At 41.8% G+C, this 16,870-nt stretch overlaps 1 protein-coding gene across 1 annotated transcript in view; it reads left to right on the forward strand.

Annotated features, from left to right (window-relative positions):
* The window catches only part of adamts16 (ADAM metallopeptidase with thrombospondin type 1 motif, 16), a 194,209-nt gene that overhangs the window by 112,469 nt on the left and 64,870 nt on the right, over positions 1 to 16,870 (forward strand). The window contains exons 12-14 of the mRNA XM_073024361.1: positions 5,171 to 5,319; positions 12,753 to 12,925; positions 16,129 to 16,259. Coding sequence (XP_072880462.1) covers positions 5,171 to 5,319; positions 12,753 to 12,925; positions 16,129 to 16,259 — 453 coding nt within the window. The remainder of the gene's footprint in view (positions 1 to 5,170; positions 5,320 to 12,752; positions 12,926 to 16,128; positions 16,260 to 16,870) is intronic.

The raw sequence follows: 16,870 nt of genomic DNA on the forward strand, positions 1-16,870 counted from the left end.
CCAGGTATTATTTTACTGCACAGGTACAAACAGCTCATTTTCACTGCTAATGCATTAAATTGTGATAGGTTTTCATGAATCTGACAATAAACCATGTAATAATTGATGCCATTGTTAAAATAAATTTCTAAAATAAACAATTTTTTAATGCATTCATTCATTTAGAGATACAGTGTGGAACAGGCCCTTCTGGCCCAAAGAAACAAAACGGCCAAATTTAACACTAGCCTCATTACAGGACAATTTTCAATAACTAATTAACCTACTAAACAGTGTATCTTTAGACCGTGGGAAGAAACTAGAGCACCCAGAGGAAACCCACGTGGTCTCAGAGAATGTACATACTCCTTACAAACAGCGCTGGAATTTAACTCTGAACTCGGACGCCCCGAGCTGTAATAGTGCCTCGCTAACCACTACACTGCACGCCATCTATTTGTTATGAAAAAGTATTACTGTAGTATCTCCTCAATGAGCTGAAAATCTAAAGAGTTTTATCTCTCACAGGGCTGACGTGATCGGGCACATGCAGAAATCGCCACAGATCTGTAAATAATAATCCTAAAGTGTCAGTCAGTATATATTGAAAGATATTTTTCCATTATATTGAAACGAATTAGCTAGAATATACCCAGAAGTTAAAACCGATAGCATAAGATAAGCAGGGTATAAGTCGCAGATCTTCAGTGAACAGTGGTGAGGATTGAGGAATTTGGTTTGGAATCAAGAATGCTGGATTTTCCATTCTGCATCCTATCTGAATTTTGCAAAATTCATTTTTTGATATCACATTTGTAATTAATAAAACTAGAAGAAATTATAAACACAAGAGATTCTGCAGATGCTGAAAATCCAAAGCAACACACACAAAATGCCGGAGGAACTCAGTAGTTTAGGCAGCAACTATGGAGAAGAATAAACAACCGATGTTTCAGGTCGAGACCATTCATCAGGACAGGAAAGGAAGGGAGAAGAAGCCAGAATAAGAAGGTGGAGGGTGTGGGGAAGGAGTACAAGCTGGCAGGTGATTGGTGAAACCAGGTGAGGGGGCAGCTGGGTGGATGGCTGAGTGGGGATGAAGTGAAAAGATGGAAGAGGATAGGTAAACATAAAGTAAAATAAATGTTATTATCAAAGTATACATAAATGTCACCATATACAATCCTGAGATTCATTTTCTTATGGGCATACTCATTAAATCTATAGAATAATAACAATAACAGAATCAATGAAAGATGGAAGAAATAGAAGAAATTATGTGACTCATTAATAGTTGAGGGCAAATTCACCATTGTTTATTCTCTCTGCAAAACTGTTGATGGTTAAAGTCAACTTGGACTCTATACCTGAAAGCATAATGGACAAGCAAACAGATGTCATCTATTCTATCCCCTTGGTTGTAGTGTTTATTCAGTAAAATGGTTCTAGCATCTTTTCATTAATTACAATAGCTATATTCTTGCTCTGATTATCGCACGTAAGGGCTTGCTTAATTTTAAAGATACATCCATGCCTACTGTTCATTCCATATTTCCCTTACTCCTTCCTGAAATTGTAATTACATATTAGTATGATGGCAGTTGCTATCACATCCATGATACATTATTAAACTCTTATTTTCGTTTGTCAGTATTAAACTGTATGACCCAATAACCACAGATAGGTAAACTTGAATGCTAAGAGGAGATTCCTTAGAGTACTTGTTGTTCTTCCTCTCCGCGCCTTGTGGTGCATTGGGAGCAACCTTTTGTTGTTTCCTTAGCTTTACAAGCCCGAGTTGCTAGCTCGACACTCAACCCAGCACGGGTGGAAAGTGTTCAAAGAGCTGGCCAGACTGGGACAACTCGCCTCAAAGTCTGGTGTGGCTGCCACTACTCCACTGACTGGCACACTTGAAATATTTAATACCTCAGGAGGGATCTGTGGAAAGTGAGCAAGGGTTAAAAACTTGGGAGGATGAACTTTTATTCAGAGCTTCACTCAATTCTACTTGAAATGCTACCTCTACTTATTCCTCCTCAGATGCTGACAAACTTGCTAAGTATTAGCAGCATATTCTGTTTAATTTCACATTTCTAACCTCCATAGTTGTGTTTTTTGGGCTTAATAAGATGTAGTTTGTGAATATTCCCATTAAATTTTCATCTAAACCCAAATCTATTTGAGGACTACAACAGAGGAGATTTTTTTTTTGACGTCAAAACTTAAATTAAGTCATCTGAAAACAAATCATTGTTTTTGTTTTAAAGACTCAGATTTATTAATTCAAAATGATGGAGCGACTCAGCAAGCCAAGCAACATCTGTGGAAAGAAATAAACAGTCAGCATTTCAGCACTGACCCGCTGAGGTCCTCTAGCGCTTTGTTTGTGTTCCTCTGGATTTCCAGCACTGCAAAACCTCTTGTGTTCAGGATTTATTAAGAATGGGTTTTACTGTATGTTCTGAAGAGACTGAAAGAGTGGATGTCATAATTAATGATGGTATTTTGCCAAGATGCTGCTGAATTTGTGTTGGTAATAGGAGTCCTATCAAAGACTGTCACCATCATAATTTTTAAATGACAAGTTATTTAAAATCACACCACAGTGATTATTCTTGGCATGAAATGAAAGGCCAGTGAGCTAAATGGATGTTTAATTAGTAAATTATCTATGCCAGGCTCAGATTTTAAGCACTTTACAGAGTTGTTGGCTCTAAGTGTTGCTTTTGTTGGCTGCTTGTCAAAATATGATGCATGTCTGTAGTCACAGGTTCACTGGGAGGTACGTTACTCCAACAAATACAGAAGTACGTTTAGTGCAGCAATTGTTCCATTCATTTTTATTGTTTTGGTTCAGATCCACAAAAATATTCTGGTTTTCTACAAACATAAAAATGTAATAGTTTCCTCTATGTCAGTTGCATTGCTTATTAACTTATTTTTAATGAAACTTTTGCACAGTATCAGTTTTGGTCATCTAAAAGATTGCTCAGTTAGTGCCACTAAATTCCCTCTGTTTGCTGCTTTGGATGTCCCTCAAACATTAAGATAAATTAGTTTATTATTGTCAAGTGTACTGAGGTACCGTGAAAAGCCACCCATAAAGATCATTTCATGTCATTAGTGCATTGAGGTAGTACAAGGGAAAACATTAAGTGAACGCAGAATCAAGTGTTACAGTTACGGAGAAAGTGCGGTGCAGGCAGACAATAGGTGAAAGGCCATAACGAGGTAGTTTGTGAGGTCAAGATTCGATCTTAGTGTAAAGAGGCACAAAAGATTCTGTGGATGCTGGAAATCCAGAGCAACACATGCAAAATGCTGGAGAAACTCAGCTGGTCGGGCAGCATCTATGGCAGGAAGTAATTTCTCCCATAGATGCTGCCTAGCCTGCTGAATTCCTCCAGAGCTTTTTGTGCTGCTCATTGTGCAGTAGTCGTATAACAGTGGGAGAGAAGCTGTTCTTGAGCTTGTTGACTTTTTGAGCTTTTGTGTCTTCTGCCTGATGAGAAGAGGAAAAGAGAGAATTTCCGGGGTAGGTGCGGACTTTGATGATGCTGGGTGCTTTGCTGCGGCATCAAGAATTCCGTGGATGGAAGGCTGGCTTCCGTGACATCCTGAGCTGTGTCCACAAGTCTCTGTTGTGTCTTGTAGTCTTTGGCAGAACAGTTGCCGTACCAAGATGTGATGCATCCAAATAAAATACTACCTGAGGTGCATCCTTGAGAATAGGTGACGATCAAAGGAGATGTGCCAAATTTATTTGGTGCCCTGAGGAAATAGAGGGGCTGGTGAGTTTTCCTGGCCATGTCATCTACACTGTTGAATCAGGACAGGATTACGGTGATGTTCAATAGAGTTGACAGCTTCAGGTTCCTCAAAGGAACTTGAAGATCTCAACTCTCTTGACTTCGGCACTGTTGACATAAGTAGTGCCTAGGCCCACCATCGTACCCCTCCCCTTCATTAAGTCAGTGGCCAGTTCTTTTGATTTGGTGAAACACAGGGAAAGGTTCTTGTCATTAGGCTTTTTGTCTTCTTCCTTGTGGTGAACTACATATACCTGTCTGGACACGCCCCCTGATGACTGCTCCTGTGGCTCCTCCCACAGACCCCTGTATAAAGGTGATGGAGGTCTGAGCCCGGCCTCTCAGTCTCCAGGATGTAGTATGGTGGTCAATCACTGCTTGTTCCTTCTTCCAGTCAATAAAAGCCAAAATCTCGCCTTTACGTCTCAGAGTGAGTTATTGATGGTGCATCATTCCTGTACTCTGACTCAGCATTATTTAGAGCAGTACCTGGTCACACAGTCAGGAGTGTATAAGAAATAAAGTGGGGGGCTGGGAAGGTCGCCTCGTGGGCACCCGTATTGAAGATACTCGTGGCGGAGAGGTTGCTGCCTATCCTTACTGATCGTGGTGTGCTGGTCAGCAAGTCAAGGACCCAGTTGCAAAGGGAGGTGTTTGGTTGGGATCCACCCAGCACAACCCTTGAAATAGATGGCCACTGTAAAAGAGGACATGCAATGGTTCTCTTCAATTCCAGCACCCACACACGGGCTTTGAGAACACCAAGCATTAACAGTGGAACTACACTGAGGAGACACCTAGGAAACACTTATTCTCTGTGCCAAATGCTGGTACACAGGGGGCTGCAATTGCTCTGTTTGGGTTAACAAGTCCATGAAGTATTTAATTTATTAATCAAGAATGGAAGATGTTGATTCCTAAAGGTTGTTCCTAATGATGCTGTTGGAGAAGAGGATTCGGAGGTCATGTTCCAGATTTTGTGGTGCTAGAGTCTTAAAAAGAAATTGAATTTTTGGCTCACAATGTGCGCATTGAACATCAACCACCCATTTTACAGCCATCTAACATTAATCCCAATTTTATTCTCCTCGCATTTTCCTCAGCTGTCCCCAGATTCTGTCAGTCTTTCACACACAAGGCGTGATTTATAGTGGCCAGCTGACCTCTCGTCTTTATTTAGAGATGCAGTATAGTAAAAGGCCGTTCCATCCCAACAAGCCTGCACCGCCCAATTACACCCATGTGACCAAGTAACTTACTAACCCATAAGTCCTTGGAATGAGCATTGGTCCAAATAAATATTAACAAAGTTAATGAACTCAGTGTAATTTTTTTTATCTAATTAGCCTCTTTTCAATTCTGCTTTATCTGTAACGTAGTGGTGCCGTCGTGGGCAGTGTGTGAAGCACGGGGATTCAGGACCAAAACCAATCAATGGACGGTGGTCAAACTGGTCTATGTGGTCACCTTGCTCAAGGACCTGTGGTGGCGGAGTGATGAGCAGGGAACGTCAGTGCACAAGCCCAAGGTAAGGAATGTTCACACCATCGCTGTCATCTTCAAAAATTTCTCATCCTTTTTATCGAGGATTTAGAGATCAGAAATTGCGTCAGGTTCCTCTAGCTCAGGGATTCCCAACCTTTCCATTAACTGGACCCTAGCTAGGGAGCCCCTGCTCAAATTTCTCATGACAAATTGATTCAAGGAATCAATAATTGCCTGAGCACCTCATTTTAGATGTGGTGGGCAAAGAACGGCTCAGAAAGATTGTCACCAATAGCAAGAAAGAGTGTTGGGAAAGACTCAGAGGCCTATCTGCCGGGAGCTCATTGTCTCAGAGTCGGCTACAACAGCAGGTGAGGCTGGTGGTCACATTACTCTCCCATATCCCCTTTGCTTCCCCTCTCTTTCGCCTCTCTCTCCTCTTTCAGCTCACCAGTTCCTCTCTAAGACCCTTGTCCTTTCATTTCCTCACCTTTCTTACACCGAACACTGGTCTTTCATTCCACTTTCCGCCTTGCCTGTCAGTCATTCTCTCCCAAGGTGAAGACTGTCGCCGAGGATGTTGCTGGGACTTGAGTTAAAGAAAGGTTGAGCAGCTTGGGACTTTATCCATTGGAATGGAGGAGGATGAGAGATGATCTTGTAGAGGTGTATATAGTATAAAATAGTGAGGGGAATAGATGGGGTGAAAGAACTCTGTCTTGTTCCCAGGAGAGGACGAGAGGACATAGGTTCAGAGTGAGAGGGAAGAGATTTAGTAGGAACCCGAGGGCAACGTTTTCACCCAGTTATAGTGGGTGTATGAAAAAAGCTGCCAGAGAAAGTGGTTGAGGCAGGTACATTATTTAAGCTGTAACTCTGACAGGTATGTAGATAGGAAAGTAGTGAGATATGGGCCAAACACAGACAAATGACCAGTTGGGTGGAGGAGCTGTACTAAGTTATGCTGTGCAAGGTTGACATAGTCACAGGACATTTTGCAGATGCTGGACGCCTTGAGCCTAATGTTTGGCCGGTTTAAGCACTGGGTCGGATTGAAAAGGTCAGGGTGCCAGGGTCCGAGGAGAGGGACGAGCCAGTGTTTAACTCGTTCCTCCACAAAGTTTACTCATCTCTGTGCTGAACTGGAACTCTGGCCTGTAACTAACGGGCTCCTGGACCGGATGCGGTGGTTACTGACTTGGTGACTGTGGGCTCACTTTTGTGAACTTCATTTGTTTACTTGCTTTCATTGTTTGCACGATTTCTTTGCTTTTCTGCACGTTGGGTGTTGGACGGTCTTTTTTTTTAATGGGTTCTGTTGGGGTTCTTTGCTTTGTGGCTGCCTGTAAGAAGACAAATCTCTAAGTTGCATGCAGTATGCATACTTTGATAATAAATGTACTTTGACTTTGACACGTGCAATATGCTGGAGGAACTCAGCAGGTCAGGCAGCATCTATGGAGAAGAGTCAACAGTCGACGTTTCGGGCCAAGACCCTTCTTGACAGGAGAGGGAGGGGACAAAAGCCAGACTAAAATTGTGGTGGGGAGGGGAATGTGTACAAACAGGCAGGTGATACGTGAGACCATTTGAGGAAAAAGGTGGGTGAGGGAGGAGGAATGAAGTGAGAAGCTGGGACGTGATAAGTAAAGGGCTGAAGAAGGAAGAATCAAATAGGGGAGGACATCAGAGTATGGAAGAAAGGGAAGGAGGAAAAGCAACGTACCATTTTTAAAAAAAACATATCCTTGCCCGTAAAGACTTTGCAAAGCGTCACTTTGAAGATACTGTGAAGATGTGGACAAAGGTTTTGCGGTCGGATGAGACAAAAGTGGAACTTTTTGGCCTCAACACTAAGCAGTACGTGTGGTGTAAATCTAATACTGCGCATCAGTCAGGTAACACCATTCCTACTGTAGAGTATGGGGAGGGTATCATCGTGCTGTGGGGATGCTTTTCAGCCGCAAGGACTGGAAATCTCGTCAGGATCGATGGGAAGATGAATGCTGCTAAATGCGGAGAGGTGTTGGATAAAAACCTGCTCGCCTCTGCCAGAAAGTCTAAACTGGGGAGGAAGTTTGACTTTCACCAGGACAACGACGCGAAGCACACTGCCAGAAGCAACCATGGAGTGGCTTCAAAAGAATAAAATTGAAAAATGAAGAAATGTCGGCTGTTTATTTCCTTCCATAGATGCAGCCTGACCTGCCGAGTCCCTCCAGCATTTTGTGTGTGTTACTACAACATATTTCCCATCTCGTGGGATACTGTTTTCAAACAATGAGATCCAAGGCTTGAGAATTTCAACTGGAAATAGTATTCATGAACCTGAATCTCAGTGACTGTGTTCTATACTTGTATGTTTTATACTAAATCAAATCCCTCACTGAATGATCCGGCTTTCATTTCTCCGTAAAGGTACTCTGATCAAGGGTGTGCCATAGAAAATAGTTTCAATCAGCCTGTATGTGTCGAGGTATAAAATACTACCTCTAGCATCACTTTTTAAACTTTTGGAGCAATAAGCAGTATTGTCAGGTATTTACTTTAAATTTTCAATTCCACGTGATGTCACCCTTACTGGAAGACACTTCGTCACACAAGATACCATCATGGTCATTATGTGCCGTGCTGTGTTTCGTGACCCATCATGATCTTGACCATGATTGGTCTTGGCAGATGTTTCTCAGAAGTGGTTTAACATCACCTTCTTCTGGGCAGTGCCTTTACCAGCTGGGTGACCCCATCCATTATCAATACTCTTCAGGGATTGTCCGCCTGGTGCCAGTGGCTGCGTAACTAGGAGTTGTGATCTGCACCCGCTGCTCAGACGACCATCTGCCGCCGCTCCTGTGGCTTCACATGACCCTGATTGGGGTGGGAGGAGGCAAAGCAGGTGCTACACCTTGCCCAAGGATGACCTGCAGACTAGAGGATGGGAGGAGCGCCTTACACCACCCTTGACAGAGACATAACTCCAGCCTGGTACCCAATGCAAGACATACCAGACCTGTAATGGCATTGGTCAAGTGCAGGGTATCATCTAGCTCTGGAGAACTGTAGTGTTCTCACACAAGTAAACATATAGATTCACAGATATAAAGCCAGTAAATTGTACATAAACAATTTATAAGCTCTAGAATGATGTTTTTTTTATCTTTATATGTGCAATTAGCAACAGGCCTTCTTCATAAACTGCAATGATTAATTGAAATGTGTCATGGTCCTGTGTGGCTGTCCCCCATTTCGCTCCTGTCTTCTTGATTATGCCATAATTCCAGTCGTTAGATTCCCAGTTGCTGCTAGTTCACTTAATTACAACACACCTGGTTTCTATCAGAGACTGCAGGATAAGAACCCTGGCATCACAATCACGGGTCGCCAGTTCGTTGGTCTATTCCTGTGTGATAACCTCGTTTCCCGACCACTTAGAACCATTGTTCTAAGTTCAGCGCTAGTTTCAAGTTATTCCATGAAAACCCCGTCTCCACGTCAGGACTCTATATCAGAGCTCTGTGTCCAGATTCCTCCTGGTTATCTGTTCCACTTTCGTGACTGTGCAAGTACCTCTCAACCCTATCTCCATGTCTGTGTCCAGCACTTGGGTTCGCCCCCAGTCGCTCTGTGTAACAAATTGTCTACTATTTGAGATTTCCCATTTCCAAGGAGAAAATGGGACTGCACAATCAAGTAGGGGTTCCCAACCTTTTTTATGTCCTAGGCTAATACCATTAAGCAAGGGGTCCTTGGACCCCAGGTAGGAACCCCTGTCCAAAACCTTTCGTTACCCAATCCCAGATGAATATAAGGTCCTTTAAGTCCCTTTCAACCAACTCTGGTGCTACATCAGATTGCAACTACAGTACATCCATGTTGATTAAACACTTTACCGGGGATCGAACTGCAACAAAATCCCATTCACACCAGCTGAGCTAAAGTTCATCCTTTTAAAATTGTTGGCACTTTATTAAAATCCCTCCTTCCATCATTAACATTTTGCAAGCACCCAAGATCTCATTTAGCACATCTTTTCAAATTATGGTATTACTTTAGACCTTTAACAGGCTCCAAAGCATGTTGGCCATTAATTATTTGATAACCAACATAAATTAGGCTTGTTATATATCTGGTAAACAGAAAACTGTTATAAAGTGAAATATGATTTACTGGTTTGCACTGTAAAATGGAAGTTATCCAGTCAGGCTAAATATATCAATGATCTCACTTTAAGGAATCTTTATCTCATTTTCTCATGTTCTCATTATTTATTGCTATATCTATTTTTGCATTTGCAAAGTTTGTTGCCTTCTGCACGCTGGTTGATCTTTTATTGATCCTGTTGTAGTTACTTTTCTATAGATTTGCTGAGTATACCCACAGGAAAATGAATCTCGGGGTTCTATATGTAACATGTACTTCAATTATAGCATTTACTTTGAATTTTGAATACATCTACCACAAAGAGAATTGAGATGTTATAGTAGGGAACTGAAATCTAAGTAAGATAATGACTTGTTTTACACCAAGTAAAATAACAAGAGTATGTTCTCAGTTTGAAAAATAATAGACAGGTGTTTATAATGGTAGTACAAGTATGCCCACAATGGTTTATTTTATATAAGACTAAAGTTTTGACTTAGCTTTCATCTAATTATGGTAATTAGAGAAAATAATAGCGGGGTCATTTATGACCTTGAACTAAATTGTTAATGTAAATGAACACTGGCATATTGAACTAGTCTTGCACAAACCAGTGGCAGAACTATTCTTGTTGTCTAACTTTGCAATAATGTCCATCTGGTAAAGTGATTTTTCAGAAGGTTAAGATAAGCTTCCAGACTAATCAGTTGAACTACGAAGACATTTAGACAGTTCCTCCTTGTTAATCCCATCAAACAAAACTGCAGGATATCCAAAATGCAGAGCTTCAACAAGGTGATAGGACGACATTGCTTCAATACTAGACAAGATCTGTATCTTTTGTTTTAACCAGATGGAAGTGAGAAGATGAAATTGAATAGGAACTATTTCCCCCCAAGACTTCCTGTTTCCTTTAAACACTGCCAAGGAAGAAAGTTGATATTTTATTCAGGCACATATATACACACCTATGAGTTAATCATGTCCACTTCCACTATCTGGAGAATTATTTATTGGTTTTGTATTCATCTCAGAACATCCCAAATTTATTTATCATTGAATCTTATTAAGAACCCAAAGATTAAATGGACATGCACAGTGATGTCGAGTAGTGTGAAGTTCTTGTTGCCTGTGTGAAATTGTTCTGTGTACAAGTCATGGAAATGGCATAGCACACCACCCCCCCCCCCCCCCCACTAAAACTGCACCATTAATGCAGGACTCACACAGTGTTCAACATTATTAAATATTATCAACCTTGCTTGAGCTGATGGCAGTAGGTCCTGTTATGTTTGTTGTTTAACAAAGAAAGACGTGTGGATTTAAAAGTGAGCACGTTTATTAACAGGATACATTCCGTTATACCAGCACCAGCAATCTGCTGAGAATCTACAAAGACTTCCTCCATTTCCTCAGCAACTGTGTGCACCTTCCTCTTGATCACCCCAGCCTTACAGCGCCTTGCAAAATGATCCTCCTTCCCACAATTATTACAGGACTTTCCATAAGCAGAGCACCTCTTTGGGATGTGCCTACCTCCACATTTGCTGCATCTCTTTGGTTTGTGTTTGCTTTGTGAAACACCCTGTGCTTTGCCCCTCTGTTTTCACAACATGCACTGTCGTTTCTGCCCTGTGCAGCTCCTTAGCTTGTGTTTGTGTGGTCTCTGCTGCCCTGCACATACTCACAGCCTTTTCTAGCGTTAAATCTTTGTCACAGAGCAATCTTTCTCGAAGCCAATTATTTGGGATTCCACAAACTATTTTGTCTCTGACCAGTGAGTCTCTCAAATCTCTGAAATTCAGTGTGTGAAGCTCAGCTAAGTATTGGTCAAAGCTAACACTTTGTTGCTGGTCACAAGAAAAGAACTTGTAACTTTCAAAAGTGACACTTTTATTTGGGATGATCTACACAATTTTTGTCATCAGAATATCCATTTTAAAATCTGTCTCATCAATTTGAAAGCTGTTGTATATGTCCAGAGCATCTTCACCAATTACGTGAAGAAAGATAGATGCTTTCAAATTTTCCTCTGCTCTGCTGGCTCTGCTCGCCACTAAGTATATATTGAATCACTGTTTGAAGCGTTTCCAATTATCATCCAGATTGCTGGTAAAGTGCATAGTTGTGGGAGGACAACTAATAATATATTACAGAATATTTTGGGCTTCTCTCACTTCATTTCCTTGGTGAACTTTAAGCCAGCGTGCTCTCTTGCTGGCAGCTTCACTCTGTCGGAACCCAGTGTCCCTTTCTTAGTCACTCACGGCATTCATTTATGCTGAATATTCAGACCGCACGCTGACTTCTGACACTGTGTTACGTTTGTTCTTTTAGCAAAGACAAACTTGCGTGGGTTTAATAAACTAACACATTTATCAACAGGAGACAGTCATGGAAATGATCCATTCTGTTCTTAGTTAAAGGACAACTGGTTCTTAAATCAAACTTATTGAATGCTCCTACCACCCCAGTCTCACAGCCAATATCCTCAATCCCAGACCAACTTAATTGTCCCTACTATCCATTCTAGTTAATCACTCATTCATACACCCTGCAACTCCACCATCCCTACTTTCTTCTGCCTGTAACCCAATCACCAGTTCACCCACCACCCTTCATCTTTTCACCTCCAAGCCTTTAACTCTTCTGACTGACTTTGAGGACCCCAAACCTCATTCATCCCTCGGCCACCCTACACACCACAGATCATCACCCCACCAGCCACTCCTCAATCTCCCTGCTTCCTCACCAAGCTTTCACTTGATTGACCATCCAACCTCCTGTGGTGGTAGCGCTATTTTAACGATGACACTAACTGGAACACAAGGTTTGTGGCAGGAGCTTGAAGACTCCCTGGGTGACACGGTCGTGTGGCCCAGCATGGTGGCATAGTGGTTAGCTCAAAACTTTACAGTGCAGCTGACCCGAGTTCGATTCCCGCTGCTGCCTGTAATGAGTTTCCACGTTCGCCCCATGACTGTGTGGGTTTCCTCCGCGTGTTCCGGTTTCCTCCCACAGTCCAAAGACATACTGGTTGGTAGGTTAATTGGTCATTTTAAGTTGTCCCGTGACTAGACTAGGATGAAATCAGGGGATTGCTGGGTGGCGTGCGAAAGGACCAGAAGAGTCTATTGCACACTGTATCTCAAAACATTTTTTAAAAATAATATAAATTAATAAAGCCGAAGTGTTAACTCAGTATGAATATATAGTGTCTTAATGTATTGTGAAGACAGAATGTTACTATGTTTGTAAAGACAGAACAACCATTATGTTTGTTCGGAATATTGGTAACCTAATATATGTGAACAATTCACTTTTTTTTTAATACAGGCCCCAGTATGGAGGAAAGTTCTGTGATGGTAATACTCGTATGTACAAGCTCTGCAATAATCAAAATTGCCCCAAAAATAGTGTTGACTTCAGATCGCAGCAATGTGCAGAATACAATAGCAAGCCATTCCGAGGCTGGTACTATAGCTGGAAGCCATATGTGCACGTTGAAGGTAAATCTGTACTTGTTTTAAGTTACACTAAATTGCTTTGCAAATCAAAAGTAATACTGAGTATTATTTGCAGTTGAGCGATTGTTTTGTCAGGCATGGGCTTACAATCCAGGCCATGTTCTCTTCTCACTGCTGCCATCGGGAAGGAGGTACGGGAGACTTGGGTCCCACATCACCAGGTTCAAGAACTGTTATTACCCCTTAATCACCAGGCCTCTGAAACATCATGAATAACTGCACTCACCTCAACTCATTCCACAACCGATGGACTCACTTTCAAAAACTCTACAACTCACGGTTTCATTTATTACTTAAGTATTTATGTATTACTATTAATTTGCTTTTTTCTTCTTTTTTACATTTGCACAATTTGTTGCCTTTTGTACATTGGTAGGTTGTGTGTCTGTGTGCTGTTTTTCATTGATTCTGTTACGTTCCTTAGTTTTTACTGTGAGTGCCTACAAGAAATGAATCTCAGAGTAGTATATAGTGATGTATATGTGCTTTGATGATAAATTTACTTAGAACTTTCAGAATTTTGATCTTGGAAGGGGTTTTATGAATTAATTGGAGCCTAAACGTCCTATTTCTAAAGCATCATTAATGCGTATGAAAAGACCTCAACAAACCTCAGCTGTGAGGATGTGGACTGTGGTTGCATGTGGTTTTAAATTTAGGCTGAGAAAGTAGCGGAAGGGGAAAAGAAGGTGAAAGGATTAAGGTTCATGGGGTGAGCTTTGGCTAGGTGTCAGGTACAGATTAAAGAATGCTCATGCCGGGGTTCTGTGGAATGCAGGAAGCAATTCCGGACATAGAGTAAATCTGCAAAAGTTAACAGACTTAAGATGTGTTTTATCCATGGAAGCGGTTATAAATCTGTGCACGCATTTTGAGTGGATGCCTTGGGATTCAGGCAGCCAGTGAGGATTGTGGTTGTAGGCAAGTAGAAGACATCAAAGGAGAGGAAAGAAGCAAAGCTTGGGCAAATTATAGAGTTTGTTTAGATAGGTGTCTGGGAGATTGGCCAAGGATTTAGTGAAGAAGGTGAGCCTGAACACTGTCAATGTGTGCATATTTAGTAGCAGTGACATGGGGGAACAATACCACAAAAATAGGATACTGCAGATGTCAGTAATCTGAAATAAAAGAACAAAATCTCAAGAAAGTTCATCAGATTAGACAACATCGATGGAAAGAAGAGCACAGTTAGTGTCACCGGTTGAGGATGTATCATCAGTACATGATTAGTGTATTATAGTGCTGATGAAATCTGCATTCTGAGATCACCTGATACTGTTGCTCCCTCCACAGATGCTGATTAACAAGCTGAGTGTTTCCAGCATTTTCCGTTCCAATGGTAACGCTGCTTAATTTTAAATAAATCTTACGAGCAACTTGTTGCTCCTCCGGCTTTTGTTTTGTTGAATTTCCTTGCTCGTCGACATGAGGACTGTCAGAGTTGAGAATAGCTCCATGCCCGCCCCCGCACCCAGCTCCGCTACCTAATCCAGGGGGTAGGTCGCTGATTTAAAAAGCAAGCACCACAATGTTAATAACGTGTCCTGATCAGGGAAAAACAAGTGTTTTCCAGAGAAGGTTCTCAAGAATTATCCTGGGAATGAAATGGTTAACATATGATGAGCATTTGATGGTTATGAGTCTGTACTTTCTGGAGCTTAGAAGAACAATGGGAGATCTCTTTGATTCCTATCGAATATTGAAAGCCCTGGATGGTAGATGTGGAGAGGATGTTTCCAATACTGGAGAGTCTAGGACCAGAGGGCACAGCCTCAGAATATGTCCCTTTACAATAGAGATGAGGAGGAGTCTATTTAGCCAGAGGGTGGTGAATCTGTGGAATTTATTGCCACAGATAGATTTGGAAGCCAGGTCATTGGGTATATTTAAAACGGAGGTTCACAGGTTCTTGATTTGTAAGGGTGGCAAAGGTTGCAGGGAGAATGCAGGAAAATGGGTTGAGAGAGATAATAAATCAGCCATGATGGAATGATGGAGCAGACTTGCTGGGCCAAATGGCCTTATTCTACTCCAATGTCTTATGGTCTAGTAGGACCAAGGTACTGTAGAGAATGATGACGAACACTTTCTTCGTTCAGTATCAGCTAGCAATCCAGACAAAGTGAATGTCAGTCAGTCTTTATTGTGGAGTGTGAGAACTGAAGGAAGCGATGGGTACTGTCAGGGACAAAAGGAGGCTTGGCACAGCATTTCTCCGAGCTGCTTCCATCGAAACTTGCCCCATTCCTGTTCTACCCTGCCACTCCAGGTCCTATCTGCAGTTTCTCTTGCCATGGCAGCCAGCTGCCACTCAGGTGGTCCAATCCCAGAAAGCTGGCTTGTATTTGTCAACTTAGCATCTGTCGAATGAAAATCACTGCTATCACAGTGGTGATCTGGCCAATCATCAAAATCTTATCCATAATGTGTTTAAAAGCTGATTCCAACCTAGCAACATCATGCTTTTATTGTGAGTTGTTATACTTCCCTGTGGAAAAAGAATTGTTCTCGATTTCCTAAGCTGCCATTCTAATCAACCCTTAATGAGAGCCGATGGTTTATGCCAATTTGTGGTCTGTTTCATGTGAACAATTGTGGCCATGGAGAATGCACTGCGACAGTCCCAAGAGGTGAAAGAACAGGATAACTATCAGCTCTGCAAACTGCAGAAACCACAGCCACTACCTGTGGTGTACTTGTTTTGTTTCTGAGCCTTAATGAACAAACTGGCACAAATCTGCTGCATGGTCCAACAAAAGGCTTGTTGTTTCTTAAAGGGGCGAGTAGCACATTAAGGCTTTGGATGTTGGAAAGCACTAGTTTAGTTTGCTGCCGGTTTTGTTTGACAAAATGCCAGGGGAGAAGCAGAATCCAGGGCCGAGGCTGTCGAACATCTTGCATGACGACAAGCCTTTCCATCGCATGTTCGGTCGTTGCAGAGCAAGCAAGGAAGTTAAGCTGGTTCAGGGAAAATCTTAGCATTTCTGCAACTCACAGCAAGGCCCAGATTTGCCATGTTTTATGGAAATGTAATTGTATAGTGAATAAAAACCAAAGCACAGAAATATTCAACTCCTTGGCAAGTTACCATGCTCTGGAATTGCATTTGATCGCACAATGTGGTTAAGGCTGGCCTGTGCACGATATTTTCAAAAAGGCACTAAACCTCAGCTTGTCATTTCCAGACCATGACCTTTGCAAACTCTACTGTGCTGCAGAGGACTTTGATTTCTTCTTCGCACTTTCAAGTAAAGTCAAAGATGGAACGCCGTGCTCAGAAGAAAGGTCCGACGTGTGTATAGATGGCGTATGCGAGGTAAATTGTGTGTATTATCAGTACTTACTCCCAGTCACCACTAAGTATTCCACCACCAATATCCCCAGTTCTCTGCCACATAATATATCTTCAATCTTTAGTAAAATTGAGTGAACCTCTTCCATCTTCTAATTTATGAGGGGTGATTGATAGGTTCGTGGCCTAAGGCAGAAGGAGTCAATTTTAGAAAACCTAGCACATTTATTTTTCAACATAGTCCCCTCCTACATTTACACACTTAGTCCAGCGGTCGTGGAGCATACGGATCTTGGATCTCCAGAAAGTGTCCACAGATGGATGATTGATAAGTTTGTGGCCTAAAGTAGAAGGAGATGAGTTATACAGCTCTCGTTACATGCACATGCAGGTCAACTCTGAGTGATTATGCAGAAAGTTTGAAGTTAATAACTCATCTCCTTCTACCTTAGGCCACGAACTTATCAATCACCCCTCATATATGAAAAATGTGCAACCGAAATCATAAAAAATAGGATTTGTTCCATTGTCTTCCTGCACATTTATAGGAGGAAATATAAGCCATATGGATCATCAGATTCAACAGAGCTGCAACTTAAGCTGTTACGTTCTTCATATTGCTCTCAAAGTTTATT

This window comes from Hemitrygon akajei, chromosome 20, assembly GCF_048418815.1.
Source record: "Hemitrygon akajei chromosome 20, sHemAka1.3, whole genome shotgun sequence".
NCBI lineage: Eukaryota > Metazoa > Chordata > Chondrichthyes > Myliobatiformes > Dasyatidae > Hemitrygon > Hemitrygon akajei.